At 39.5% G+C, this 14,049-nt stretch overlaps 3 protein-coding genes across 7 annotated transcripts; all 3 read left to right on the top strand.

Moving 5' to 3' along the window:
* The first annotated feature begins 95 nt into the window (after positions 1-95).
* On the top strand, positions 96-3,274 carry LOC108125834 (sodium-coupled monocarboxylate transporter 1-like). Of its 5 annotated transcripts, none has more exons than XM_070277532.1 (10): positions 96-254; positions 796-1,023; positions 1,079-1,228; positions 1,283-1,442; positions 1,502-1,567; positions 1,626-1,677; positions 1,760-1,800; positions 1,860-2,273; positions 2,334-3,025; positions 3,080-3,274. In XM_070277532.1, exons 2-10 carry the CDS (start codon positions 929-931, stop codon positions 3,135-3,137), a joined length of 1,728 nt encoding a protein of 575 aa, XP_070133633.1. In that variant the 5' UTR covers positions 96-254; positions 796-928; the 3' UTR covers positions 3,138-3,274. The 5 variants fall into 5 exon arrangements, with proteins under 5 accessions (XP_070133633.1, XP_070133632.1, XP_070133629.1 ...); XM_070277531.1 differs by having other exon boundaries at positions 97-254; positions 903-1,023; positions 1,733-1,800; positions 3,080-3,272; XM_070277528.1 differs by having other exon boundaries at positions 97-254; positions 1,733-1,800; positions 3,080-3,272.
* A 696-nt stretch (positions 3,275-3,970) lies between these two features.
* Positions 3,971-6,431, top strand: LOC108125857 (sodium-coupled monocarboxylate transporter 1-like). The gene is made up of 9 exons (XM_017242199.3): positions 3,971-4,091; positions 4,141-4,290; positions 4,346-4,505; positions 4,560-4,625; positions 4,692-4,743; positions 4,799-4,866; positions 4,938-5,351; positions 5,426-6,117; positions 6,173-6,431. Exons 1-9 carry the CDS (start codon positions 3,997-3,999, stop codon positions 6,213-6,215), a joined length of 1,740 nt encoding a protein of 579 aa, XP_017097688.2. The 5' UTR covers positions 3,971-3,996; the 3' UTR covers positions 6,216-6,431.
* Positions 6,432-7,538: 1,107 nt separating this feature from the next.
* Positions 7,539-10,183, top strand: LOC108125838 (sodium-coupled monocarboxylate transporter 1-like). Its single transcript, XM_017242180.2, has 8 exons — positions 7,539-7,690; positions 7,749-7,898; positions 7,951-8,110; positions 8,179-8,244; positions 8,785-8,836; positions 8,893-8,960; positions 9,015-9,428; positions 9,488-10,183. Exons 1-8 carry the CDS (start codon positions 7,596-7,598, stop codon positions 10,181-10,183), a joined length of 1,701 nt encoding a protein of 566 aa, XP_017097669.2. The 5' UTR covers positions 7,539-7,595.
* Positions 10,184-14,049: the final 3,866 nt, after the last annotated feature.

Below are 14,049 nucleotides of genomic sequence, written 5' to 3'. Positions count from 1 at the left end.
AAGCTCCAGGAGTTAGCTTTCATTTCATGATTTTTGTTTGGGTTGGTGTCATCGTATTGTAATTGTAAATAAATTCAAAAACAATACTGCGTTTACAGTCCAAAAGCCTTTTATTTATTATTAAATATTCAACTTTACAATAGCAAATTTAAATTAACACAACACTTAAATTTTAAATACCTTCACTAATATTTTCCTAAAAAAATGTGTTTCTGGCCAAAATATTGGGCATTGGGACCAGTGTGCAGTCAGTAGTGAGCAAACTCTCATTTTGGATAGCACCTCGTGCATAGGGTCGGAAATTCTGGTGCAGCGCTGCCGGCACACAGATAGTCTTGGGACGCTCAAATTTATTTAGAATCTCTTTCATTTTCTCTTATTTTGCTTCCCTTGCTTGATAGCCTAAAAATTAAAAAAAATGTATTTTTCACTGAGAAAAATTATCTCAGAAATTTGGTTGGAACAAAAGTTCTCCATAGAAAATATTCATAGTCCATATCCATTTGTTTACGAACTGTTGCTTTATTTGATATAAAAAGGACTATTTCGAATGGACACTTTAAACTTTTAAAGTAACGAAAAACGAAATAAAAAAGAAAGTTTTTTGCTCAGTGAATGCCCTACTATCATGGTTTTTTTTTTTGGCAAAAATTTTTGCTGCTTACCCAAATGTAAAACATGTGTGCGTGTTTTACATACCCCACTACTGTTGTAAATGATTAGGCTACTATTAAGAAATCACGTTGAAGAATCAATTCCACGTTTTGATAAAATACATCTCAACTTTGTATGTAGGTGATAACATATCATTTATAGCCATTATAAAGTCTAATTGGATGTAGTAAACTAATTTGTGGAAGTCTCCGTGTCTGATTAAACCTGTAACCTGATTTAAACTTTAGCATTCTCTGATGGGACGAGCTAGAGTATGGACAGTTTCAGATTTGGCACCGTAGACTATATCGTGTTTCTGGGGATGATAATATTGTCCACGGCCACAGGAATATATTATGGATACATCAAGTTAGTATTTTTGACTTCTCTAAGTAAACAAGGTGATTTAAAAATGCTTCTTCAGGAAAAGCAATAAAAAACCAGAAGAACCTTTACCATCAATCAGTTGTGGAGAGAAGCAAAAACATGATTTCGGATCGGAAAAGCTAAACGAGTACCTGATGGGATCGGGTAGTCTTAAGGTTTTTCCAGTGTCCATGAGCCTTATAGCCAGGTAATATTATCGTTAAAACATTTTCTGGCTATACAAAATTTCATATAATTTCAGTTCCATATCGGGTGTCTCAATATTGGGTACACCACCAGAGGTCTACAACTATGGTACCCAATACTGGATTATTGTTGTACCAATTTTACTAGAGTATTTTATAATTGCTTATATTTATTTGCCAGTATTTTGGGCTCTTCAAGTTGGCTCTTCGAATGAGGTTGGTTGGTACTATAATACAAGTTTTTGACTAAGATGTAAAGTTTTCCCAAATTTTAGTACTTGGAGCTGCGCTTTCACTCAAGTATTCGGAGTATCGTTTCGCTAATTTTTGTTCTGGGTGTGGTAAGATTTGGGGGATTTTCAAAAGTTGGTTTTATAATTTTTTATAAACTTAATTTAGCTGATGTACTTGCCCTTTTTGGTTTATCTACCGGCCCTATCGTTGAACCAAGGTAAGCCCATTTTTTTAAACAAATCTAAGAAGTATTGCACCCCATTTTTATTCAGTATCTGGAATTAACATTTACATAATAGAAGCAGTTATTGTGGTGGTTTGCGTTTTTTATACCATTGTTGTAAGTTAATTTTTTTGAAATTTTAAGTATTATTAAATTATAGTAATGTCGTTTTCTAGGGAGGTCTAAAAGCTGTGGTTCATACGGATGTTTGGCAAACGGTGATCATGTTTGTTTCAGTTATAGTCATTGCTATTCTGGGAACCATTTATGCCACTGGCATGGAATCTATTTTTGATGACTTGGATCAGAGGGGACGCCTTGAATTTTTTAACATAGATCCGTCACTCTATATACGACATACAGTTTGGGGTATTATTGTCGGGGAACTATTTAACTGGATATCTGTAAATTCCGTAAACCCAACTATGGTACATCGATATATGTCGCTTCCGTCCCTAAATAAAGCCAGAGCTTCGTTGGCTATCTATTCTCTGGGTAGTGCTGGGTTTATCTTGGTCTGCAGCTATTTGGGAGTGCTCCTGTTCGACAAGTACAAGGACTGTGATCCTTTGAGTGCAGGTCTGATTACGGTAAGGAAAAAGATAAATATTGTTAGTAAACCTTTAGTCAATTAAGTTTCTATATTGCAGAACGACGATCAAATGTTGTCCTTGTTTGTGGTGCAGAGCATGGGTGACATTTACGGGCTTCCGGGTCTATTCATCGCCGGAATCTTTGGAGCAGGCTTGAGCTCGCTCTCGGTTTATTTAAACTCCACCTCCTTGGTGATTCTGGAGGACATCTTCAGAGGTTGCTTCAAAATGCGCCCGAGTGAAAGAATGTCCAATATCATTGTTAAATCGAGCGTAATTGTCATTGGAGTCCTATCCATGGGCCTGGCATTGATTTTGGAACAACTAAGTGGCATTCTGAGTGCCTGCACTGCAATTGTATCCATAACAGCTAGTGCAACATTTGGCATATTTACCCTTGGAATGCTAGTTCCTTGGGCCAACACCCTGGGCACGGCAATTGGTGCCCTCGCCGGGGTCCTTTTTTCCGGATGGATAACCCTCGGGTCACAATTTGCAGAGGCATCTGGACAGTTGAATTCGCAGAAACGTCCCATGTCCGTGGACGGATGTGAAGGTAATGTAACGCTTCTGGAAACTACTTGGGTGAACGAGGAGGACGTGTTGCCACTTTACCGGATTTCCTACCACTGGCTTAATGTAGTTGGATTTACTACAGTTGTAGTTGTGGGATCATTGGTATCTCTTGTGACGAAACCCAATAACATAAGGACCATTGATCTGGATCTAGTATCGCCGGTGATTCACAGGTAAAAAACTCCAATAAACTTTATAGGATTAGTATTTACTTTTCTTCTCTACAGATTCTTACCAAAGAAAAAGACGAACCTTGATGGACAGGAACAAATAGGAAGTATTTGAACTATACGATTACTTGCGAATTAAAATATTCAGAGGAAGGTTTAGAAAGACCTATCATCTTTTTTGAAAGAGGCTCTCTTAGCTGGAGGGTATCATGGTAATAATGACATCATGATAAATATAAATTGTCAAAAAATATATATTAAATCAAATCAAAAATGTATGCAAATAAATGTTCCTTTAAATTATTAAATTATTAGGAATCAAGAGAGGAAAGCTAACTTCGGGCGGAACCAAAGTTGATATACCCTTGCAGTTAAGATCGAATATTTATCGCAAATGGCGCATACGGTAGGCCTTATAAAAATTTTATTATAAATCCAATTTTCAAAAATACTGAAGTAGATATACCAAATACCAAATACTTTTTTCAATTGTTCAGTTATATGGCAGCTATAGGATATCCTCTCCTATAGGGCCCACAGCGATGGCTATATCTTCCCCAATCCTGATCCGATTCTCAAGCGGAGTACCTTAAACGGGTCGATTCCCCACCATTCTGCATCAAAATCCTGACACAAAATATTTTTAGATTTTTTGTCCATTTTTCGTGATGTGGTTTGTCTATACACCTCTTAGATTAATTCACCAAATCCAAACATATCAAGTTTAAAATAAAAATGAACTCTACAATAATATATACTAAAACTAAGCACAATTTTCACATTTAAGAATAAATGACACGTTTTGAAATATTTGATAAAATACTTTACAACTTCGTAGATGATAACATATCATTTATAGCCATCATAAAGTCTAATTGGATGTAGTAAACTAATTTTTTGGAAATCTCCGTGTCTGATTAAACCATTAACCTGATTTAAAACCTTCAGCATTCCCTGATGAGACGAGCTAGAGTATGGACATTTTCAGATTTGGCACCGTAGACTATATCGTGTTTCTGGGCATGCTAATATTGTCCACGGCCACAGGAATATATTATGGATACATCAAGTAAGTTATGTTTCTAAGCTAAAAAGGTGTTTTAAAAATGCTCTTTTAGGAAAAGCAATAAAAAACCAGAAGAACCTTTACCATCAATCAGTTCTGGAGAGAAACGAAAACATGATTTCGGATCGGAAAAGCTAAACGAGTACCTGATGGGATCGGGCAGTCTTAAGGTTTTTCCAGTATCTATGAGTCTTATAGCAAGGTAATGGTATTTTAAACAAATTGTCTGATTTTATTCATTTATTTTAATTCCATAGTTCTATATCGGGTGTCTCAATTTTGGGTACCCCGCCAGAGGTCTACAACTATGGAACCCAATATTGGATTATTGTTGTACCAATTTTACTAGAGTATTTTATAACTGCTTATATTTATTTGCCAGTATTTTGGACTCTTCAAGTTGGCTCTTCGAATGAGGTTAGTGCTCAGTGAAAAAATGTTGTAAATATTTAAAATTTTCGTAAATTTTAGTACTTGGAGCTGCGCTTTCACTCCAGTATTCGGAGTATAGTTTCGCTTATTTTTGTTCTAGGTGTGGTAAGTTTTATATCACTTTCAAAAATAAGTTTCCCAACTTTACATAATTTATTATTTATAATTTAGCTGATGTACTTGCCCTTTTTGATTTATTTACCTGCCTTATCGCTGAACCAAGGTAAGCCTCTTTTTCAAAGAAATCTAAAAAAAATTACATTGTTTGTTTTCTTTAGTATCTGGAATTAACATTTACATAATAGAAGCAGTTATTGTGGTGGTTTGCGTTTTTTACACAATTGTGGTAAGTTAATTTTTGTTTAAATATTACGAATTTTTAAATTATGGTTATGGTTATTAATTTTCTATTTTTAGGGAGGCCTTAAAGCTGTGGTTCATACGGATGTTTGGCAAACGGTGATCATGTTTGTTTCAGTTATAGTCATTGCTATTCTGGGAACCATTTATGCCACTGGCATGGATTCTATTTTTGATGACTTGGATCAGAGGGGACGCCTTGAATTTTTCAACATTGATCCGTCACTTTATGTACGGCATACCGTTTGGGGCTTGGTCTTCGGGGAATCCTTAAACTGGATTTCCTTCAGTGCTGTTAACCCAACTGTGGTACATCGGTACATGTCACTTCCTTCCCTAAATAAAGCCAGAGCTTCGTTGGCTATATATTGTGTGGGTAGTGCTGGGTTTATCTTTGTTTGCACCTATTTGGGAGTGCTCCTGTTCGAGAAATACAAGGACTGTGATCCTTTGAGTGCAGGTCTGATTACGGTAAGGAAAAAGATAATGTGTTATTAAGATTAAGGTATAGTACACCGATACTCAATTAAGTTTCTATATTGCAGAACGACGATCAAATGTTATCCTTGTTTGTGGTCCAGAGTGTGGGTGACATTTACGGGCTGCCGGGTTTGTTCATAGCCGGAATCTTTGGAGCAGGCTTGAGCTCGCTCTCGGTGTATTACAACTCCACCTCCTTGGTGATTCTGGAGGACATCTTCAGAGGCTGCTTCAAAATGCGTCCAAGCGAAAGGATGTCCAATATCATTGTTAAATCCAGCATTATAGTCATTGGAGTTCTTTCCATGGCTCTGGCCCTGGTCTTGGAAAAACTTAGTGGTATTCTAAGTGTCTGCACTGCAGTTGTGTCCATAACAGCTATCGCTGCTTTTGGCATATTCACTCTTGGAATGTTAGTTCCTTGGGCCAACACCCTGGGCACGGCAATCGGGGCCCTCGCCGGGGTCCTTCTATCCGGATGGATAACCCTCGGATCTCAGTTTGCAGCGGCATCAGGACAGTTGAATTCTCAGAAACGTCCCATGTCCGTGGATGGATGTGATGGTAATGTGACCCTAGTGGAAAGTACTTGGGTAAACGAGGAGGATGTGTTGGCACTTTACCGAATATCTTATCACTGGCTAATTTTAATTGGAGTTACTACAGTTTTAGTCGTTGGATCCTTGGTATCCCTCGTGACAAAACCCACCAACATAAGGACGATTAATCCAGATCTGTTATCCCCGGTTATTCACAGGTAAATAAGACCTTAAAGAACTTGTTACAATTATTATCTACTCTACTCTTTACAGATTCCTACCAAAGAAAAAGACAAACATTGATGGTCAAGGATAAACAGCCAATTAATAAATATTTACATATTAAATCTAAGTCTAAGAAACCTTTTAAAAAAACAAGAAAGGAAAGCTAACTTTTCTTTCTAAGGGAGAAGACTTAGTTTATATACCCTTGCATTTAAGATCGGATATATAACGCGAATATCGGAAATAGTTGGCAGATCCTTAAAAAAACGTAGTAATGAAACAAAATTCTTATAATAAAATGTTTTTAAAAATGTCCCAAGCTGCTATCTTTAAAAATACCAAATTTGGATCATTTTTGACTGTTCAGTTATATGGCAACTATGGGTTTGGTTGGTCAGATCGATTGCCCAAAATTAAAATATAAAGAAAATCCCAACACTCTACCTTCAAAAAAACCCCAGGTAAGCCATTTCCCACAGGATGGGTTATGATATCCTTTGAAAATGCGGTTTTCCCCTATATGGCCCACAGTGATGGCTATATCTTCCCCAATCCTGATCCGGTTCTCAAGCGGAGTACCTTAAACGATTTCTGGACCGATTCTCTACCATTCTGCATCAAAATCCTGAGATAAAATATTTTTTAGATTTTTTGATCATTTTTCGTGATGATCCCTTGAAATTGTGGTTTTCCCCTATATGGCCACAGTGATGGCTATATCTTCCCCAATCCTGATCCGATTCTCAAGCGGAGTACCTTAAACGATTTCTGGATCGATTCTCCACCATTCTACATCAAAATCCTGAGACAAAATATTTTTTAGATTTTTTGATCATTTTTCGTGATGATCCCTTGAAATTGTTGTTTTCCCCTATAGGGCCTACAGTGATGACTATATCTTTCCCAATCCTGATCCGATTCTCAAGCGGAGTACCTTAAACGATTTCTGGATCGATTCTCCACCGTTCTGCATCAAAGTCTTGAGACAAAATATTTTTTTAGATTTTTTCGCAGCTTTAAAAATACAGCAGCTGCCAAGAATATGGCAGTTATAGGATACATTCGGCAGAACCCGGCCGTTCCGACTTATTTACTGCTAGCAAAGGAAAGAAGGGTGTATGTAAAATTTCGATAGTCGATAGCTTTACAACTGAGAAACTAGTTTGTGCTTTGAGAAACAGACTTCATAGGGTTCGGAGATTCCTCGTTTACTGTTTTGCTCACTTTTAACCAAAACTAGAATACCCTCTTCAAGGTATACCCAAATATATTTAAGAATAAATGCCACGTTTTAAAATATTTGTTAAAATACTTTCCACCTACTCAAATTATAACATATCGTTTATACCCAACATAAAGCCTAATTTGGTGTAGTAAACAAGTTTTTTTTTTTTTTTGAAATCTACTTCTCTGGTTTAAAGCTATAAACTTCTTCAAATCTTGCGCATTCTTTGATCACACGAGCTAGAGTATGGACGGCAACAAGTTCGGTATCGTAGACTATGTCGTGTTTCTGGGCATGATAATAGTGTCCACGGCCACAGGAATATATTATGGATACATCAAGTTAGTATTTCAGACTTCACACGTGCCTATAGAGTGCTTCACAAGAGTTTCTTTTTAGGAAGAGCAATAAAAAACCAGAAGAACCTATACCATTAGTCAGTCCCGGTCAGAGAGGAAAACATGATTTCGGATCGGAAAAACTAAACGAGTACCTGATGGGATCGGGTAGACTTAGAGTTTTCCCCATAGCTATGAGCCTAATAGCAAGGTAATCTTATTGTTAAAAAATTGTCATCCTAACTTATTTCTTTTCATATCAGTTCCATATCGGGTGTCTCAATTTTGGGTACCCCACCGGAGGTCTACAATTATGGTACCCAATATTGGATGACAATTGTACCAATTTTATTACAATATTTCGCCATCGCTTATATTTATTTGCCAGTATTCTGGGCCGTTAAAGTTGGCTCTTCAAATGAGGTAAGTTGAAAATTAGTTGAAAATGGTTTATGAATTTTAATAAGTTTCTCCATTTTCCTCATTTGTAGTACTTGGAGCTGCGCTTTCACTCAAGTATTCGAAGTATAGTATCGATTATTTTTGTTCTGGGTGTGGTAAGTTTTAGATAATTTTCAAAACTATTTTGGCATATTTTTATACCCTTGCAGAGGGTATTATAATTTTGGTCAAAAGTGTGCAACGCAGTGAAGGAGACATCTCCGACCCTATAAAGTAAATATATTCTTGATCAGGATCACCTCCTGAGTTGATATGAGCATGTCCGTCTGTCCGTCTGTCTGTTTCTACGCAAACTAGTCTCTCAGTTTTAAAGCTATCAGAAATGATCAGAAATGACCCAACTTTTGTGTTTTTGAAGATAGAAAGCTGGAACTTGGTACAGATTATATTTTTTGTCAGTTAATCCGACCTACGAAATTTCATTAGGATCAGCCGACTATATCTTATAGCTGCCATATAACTGAACGATCGGAAATGACCCAACTTTCGTGTTTTTGAAGATAGAAAGCTGGAACTTGGTACAGATTATATTCTATATTCCGGTTTTAACTGCAAGGGTATATCAACTTCGGCTCCGCCCGAAGTTAGCTTTGCTTTCTTGTTTTTATTCAAATTTTGTATACAAATTCAATTAGTTGTTGTACTTGCCCTTTTTGGTTTATTTACCTGCCTTATCCTTAAACCAAGGTAAGCCTCTTAATCAAAAAAATCGAATAAGCACTGCATAACTGTTTTTGCTTCAGTATCTGGAATTAACATTTACGTAATAGAAGCAATTATTGTGGTGGTTTGCGTTTTTTATACTATTGTGGTAAGTCTCCTGAATTAAACATAAATATTCTTTATTAAAACGCCTTGTTTTTAGGGAGGTCTAAAAGCTGTGGTTCATACGGATGTTTGGCAAACGGTGATCATGTTTGTTTCAGTTATAGTCATTGCTATTCTGGGAACCATTTATGCCACTGGCATGGATTCTATTTTTGATGACTTGGATCAGAGGGAACGCCTTGAATTTTTCAACATAGATCCGTCACTTTATGTACGGCATACCGTATGGGGATTGGTCATCGGAGATTTCTTCAACTGGGTTACCTTATATGCTGTGAGCCCAACTATGGTACATCGGTATATGTCGCTTCCGTCCCTAAAAAAAGCTAGGGCTTCGTTGGCCATTTATACGGTAGGTAGTGCTGGGTTTATCTTGCTCTGCAGCTATTTGGGAGTGCTCCTCTTCGACAAGTACAAGGACTGTGATCCTTTGAGTGCAGGTCTGATTACGGTAAGGAAAAAGATAATTACTGTTAGAAAACTTTACTCAATTAAGTTTCTATATTGCAGAACGACGATCAAATGTTGTCCCTGTTCGTGGTCCAGAGTGTGGGTGACATTTACGGGTTGCCGGGTTTGTTCATAGCCGGAATCTTTGGAGCAGGCTTGAGCTCGCTCTCGGTCTATTACAATTCCACCTCCATGGTGATTCTAGAGGACATTTTTAGGGGTTGCTTCAAAATGCGTCCAAGTGAAAGAATGTCCAATATCATTGTTAAATCCAGCATTATAGTCATTGGAGTTCTTTCCATGGCCCTGGCCTTGGTCTTGGAAAAACTTAGTGGTATTCTGAGTGTCTGCTCTGCTCTGACTGCCATAGCAGCTAGTGCTTCATTTGGCATATTTACCCTTGGAATGCTAGTTCCTTGGGCCAACACCCTGGGCACGGCAATTGGGGCCCTTGCCGGGGTCCTTCTATCCGGATGGATAACCCTCGGATCTCAGTTTGCAGCGGCATCAGGACAGTTGAATTCTCAGAAACGACCCATGTCCGTGGATGGATGTGAAGGTAATGTAACGCTTTTGGAAACTACTTGGGTGAACGAGGAGGACGTGTTGCCACTTTACCGGATTTCCTACCACTGGCTTAATGTCATTGGAGTTATTACAGTGTTAGTTGTGGGATCTTTGGTATCCCTTGTGACGAAACCCACTAACATAAGGACTCTTGATTTGGATCTGTTATCACCGGTGATTCACAGGTAAAACTCCTTTAATTTCTAATCCGCCTATTATTTATTTTTCTCCATTTCAGATTCCTACCAAAAAAGACCCGATACCTTGATGAACAAGAATAATACATAATTTTGTAGATATTTGTAAATAAATATTTTGATTTGTTGATATCCTTGTAATGCATAAAGTTTCCTGGAAGTTACCACTTCCAAAGCTGGAAGCCAACTGAGGGAAGAGAACCAAAATGCACTTTGCCAGTTTTTTTTGCCAACCGCTGCTGCAGCGCTGGTCGTGTGTGTCTGTGTGAGGGGCCCCACTTTGGCACACACAGATACAAAAGCGCATCATCAAAGCGACAGCAACCACAAATAAGAATGATAAAGCAAACGAGAGCAAAGACCCCAACAAAAAGGCAACAACAAAAACACAGAACACAGGGGAGTGGAGTGGAGTCATTATTTTCTTCGAACGTTAAAATGGGGGGGGGGGGGGGATTCGAGAGGAAAGTGGGGAGCAAAAGCGCGCAAGTAGCGCGCACACACTCGCACACACACAAAAAGAAACGCACACACCAGCCGAAGAGCGAAAGAGCGCGAGATAGAGTGGGGGGCATCGCGCAATGAGCGCGTGTACCGTACTGAGCACAGCGTAATGTAAAATCGTCGGCCTCCCCGAAACTGGGAGCCTGTTGACATTCAGTACATTTTGTTACTTTATTGCACGCAGCTCCCGCGAAAGGAGGAACAACACTTGGAGAAAAAACCAACATGGGGAAGGAATACCACACCGTGTGACGCTCGAAGGAGATGATGTTGGAGTTGTAATGTGCACTCTCCCCATGCTATGGGTAGCCCCTCCCTTCATATCACCTGCTTAGTTTGCGGATCCCCCCAGCGACAACAAATCCTGCTCTTCTCCAGCAAAAAAGGCTGTAAACAAAATCCGTACATATGTGTCGTAATGGGAACCCTAGGGGCAATCTTAGCTCGCATGGTGCATGGTTGTGTTACATTGGGAAAAGGAGCCCAGATTTCGCAGCTAAGCGATGCACTTGCAAAAATCCGTGTGAGAGAGACGGCCGCAGATGGAGAGCGAGCGAGCGTGCAAAAGGGGGCGGAGCAGGTGCGCCCACCGATTCGCGAGGAGCTTTGCAGTCGCAGTCGCAAATCTCGATACAAGTTGGCAGAGAAGGCCCAAAATGGGGGATATTATTTTTAGTATATATGGCTTTTGTTCATGTTTTTTAAACTTTATAGGTTTAAAAAAATTATTAAAATAATTTTTTAAAAGTCACCCCTTTTCAGAAAACTGTCTAAGCCCCTGAAAGTTAATACAATGCATTGCATGGGCGAGACACAAAAGATGACCCCACTCTCCCCTCATGATGTTTTTTCCGAGCTCCCTGTCTCTATCGTTGCAGTTGCATTTAAAAAAAAAACACCATGCACTTGTACAGTGGAGCAAGATCTTATAAAATGGGCTACACAACTTTTTAAGGTTAAAAATGTTTATATTGTTTAGTATCTTTATTTTACAAATTATTCAAGACTCATTATTTTTATTTTAAATATAGAGATTTCTTTTTAAATATTATTTTAATCACAATACCTGAAATTTGAGCTTGTTATCTCACCTGTCAACCCACAGTGACCTGCGATTACTGAAGTGCATTGCTCTTTTGCTCTTTTATATATCTGTCCCGTTTGCTCGCATTAAAAAAAGCCTGGCACACACACCAGCGTAGAACTGGGGCAATAAGTGCATTGTCAGAGGTGGGGTGGAACTTGGGGAATCGTTGGAGGTGACTGCTCGCTCTTGCTCTCCCCATCTCTTTCCCTCTCTGGCTGTGCACTTTTATTTCGTTACACAAGTCAGAGAAAACGAAAAAGAAGAAGCAGAGGAGCGCCACTGCTGCATCGGTGCTGGGGCTCTGTTACAAAATATTGACGAAGAAAAATCATACAACGTTTTTTTTCAAACTTTTTTTCTCAACCATTTTTCATCGGTGCAACAACATCAAAATTTGAGCTAAAAAACCGAGTTTGAGAGATGGAGGGGAGCTTCTAATGTGGCGCTTATTTTATAGTTGGCCTATGTTGGGGGTTTTCTCGATTCGAGGAAAAACTATGGGCTGTGCAGGCAGGATTTTTCCTAGCCGACCAATAGATGCAACCAGTTGGTGTTACATGCACAGGTGAGTTGCATGAGTGAGTGGCCACGTTTGGTGGCGGAGCTCGGGCTGTGGTCGGCAGATCGTCTCGTCTAACAACGAACTGAAAATCCAAAGCTGAAAGGCCCAAGAGTTTTCCCAACTAGGCTTCGTTTTTGCTCTTCGGTAGGCCGACAGAAGGGGTCTGCTCAGCGCATCATGAATAGGGAACCGGGAATGGGGAATCGGGACGGAGATGCACATGCACTCGATGCACTCACTGCACTCGATGCACTTTTCAAATGTGCGAGCGGGGCACACAATTTTCCATCAAAAGGGGGCGGCAATAGGGAGGCCCTAGTTGCCTCCGCCCCTCCTGCTCGAGCCAAGCCTCGATATCGCTATTGCACTCTGTCGCTCTCGCACTAGCACTGCCATAGACCAAAGAGAGCATCAGTAGAATAAATGGAGGAAATTTTGGGGCGATGGGGGGCGATAGGGGGGTCTAGGGAAGATAAGTGCAGCTACGTGCACATAGAAGAAATTGCCCACTGTATGGCGGTAATTGCAGTGTAAAGTAGAAGAATTCCAATAATGGCACTTAGCAACAGAGGCTAAGTAAAACGGGCTAGTATGAACTACTAAGAAATAAAATATTTTAAAAATTAATAATATTTAATATTTTTTATTTAATATTTAATATTTACAACATTTAAGTCTTGCTATCTAATCTTAAAACCACAATTATTAATATTTTAAACCTCTCCACAGGCTTTTTAGATCAGCACATGAGTGTGAAGAGTTAAAACGGTCTGAGGGAGAGTGCAATGCACTGAACTCGCGGGTACATTGGCCCCACTCACACTTACTCATTCACTGACTCACAGACAAGCACAAGCAAGCATTCGCCCCCCACCAACGACCTTCTCCGCTGTCTGTCTGAGCCGTATCGCCATCTCGCTTTATCGCCAGCCGTTACGTGTTACGTCGTCCGCTAGGGGATTTCTGATCGCCTGTTCCATTAACATCGCATGACGCAAACTCCACCGAGAACGTACATTTCTCACCCACAGAGGGAAGGAACAGCCAGCGACCGCCGGTGGATCCCGCTCCCAATGAGATGAAATAGGGGATCCCCACACTGAGCGGGGGAAGCTCCTTAACAGCGACGGACATAGAAAATCATTAGAAGTTACCCGAGAGCTACCAAGTTGTCATAGAAATAGCAAAACGTCTGGTCGCAACTTTCCAACTGGGAGCTGGGAGCCCAACAACAACCACAACAACAAAAAAGGTGGCAACTGGAACCGGAGCGAAGCTTAAAAAAGGGGTTTTTTTGCAGCCGGGAGCATACTGGGTACTGGAACTGGGACCCGGTTTCAGGTTTTCTGGGATTGGATTGGATTGGTTTCTTCGCCTGCCCCTCTGCTAACATCGATTGGGTTGTGGGTTGTACTGGGCTGTAAAAAGAAAAAAATTAACATGAACAATGAAGCTCCCCCTTCTTGAGTGGGTTTTCCATTTTCGCATTATAATTTCAAAAATTTTTATAGCGTAACTTCTTGGAGCCTGTTCGTTTATATTTAAAGCACACAAACGTCGGAACAACCGCAGAAATGGCCCAAACGTATCCCGCTCGATAACTTATGGCGGTAATTTTTTCCAAAGCTGTTGTTGTTAGCGGTATGGGTGACGCCTTCTAAAATTATAATTTATTATTATTATATTTCGTTTGCTTAATTACACC

The sequence above is a fragment of the Drosophila bipectinata genome, chromosome 2L, assembly GCF_030179905.1.
Source record: "Drosophila bipectinata strain 14024-0381.07 chromosome 2L, DbipHiC1v2, whole genome shotgun sequence".
NCBI classification, from domain to species: domain Eukaryota; kingdom Metazoa; phylum Arthropoda; class Insecta; order Diptera; family Drosophilidae; genus Drosophila; species Drosophila bipectinata.
This window is presented reverse-complemented; position numbering and strand designations above follow the sequence as displayed.

Excerpts from the sequence above, each read along its gene's own strand:
- LOC108125834 (XM_070277531.1), top strand. The coding sequence starts at position 929 with ATGGACAGTTTCAGATTTGGCACCGTAGACTATATCGTGTTTCTGGGG. Across the intron at positions 1,568-1,625 it reads TAATTTTTGTTCTGGGTGTG|CTGATGTACTTGCCCTTTTT; the intron begins GTAAGATTTGGG and ends AACTTAATTTAG. Across the intron at positions 1,678-1,732 it reads GGCCCTATCGTTGAACCAAG|TATCTGGAATTAACATTTAC; the intron begins GTAAGCCCATTT and ends ATTTTTATTCAG.
- LOC108125857 (XM_017242199.3), top strand. The coding sequence starts at position 3,997 with ATGGACATTTTCAGATTTGGCACCGTAGACTATATCGTGTTTCTGGGC. Across the intron at positions 4,744-4,798 it reads TGCCTTATCGCTGAACCAAG|TATCTGGAATTAACATTTAC; the intron begins GTAAGCCTCTTT and ends TGTTTTCTTTAG. Across the intron at positions 5,352-5,425 it reads TGAGTGCAGGTCTGATTACG|AACGACGATCAAATGTTATC; the intron begins GTAAGGAAAAAG and ends TCTATATTGCAG.
- LOC108125838 (XM_017242180.2), top strand. The coding sequence starts at position 7,596 with ATGGACGGCAACAAGTTCGGTATCGTAGACTATGTCGTGTTTCTGGGC. Across the intron at positions 7,691-7,748 it reads ATATATTATGGATACATCAA|GAAGAGCAATAAAAAACCAG; the intron begins GTTAGTATTTCA and ends GTTTCTTTTTAG. Across the intron at positions 8,111-8,178 it reads AAGTTGGCTCTTCAAATGAG|TACTTGGAGCTGCGCTTTCA; the intron begins GTAAGTTGAAAA and ends CCTCATTTGTAG.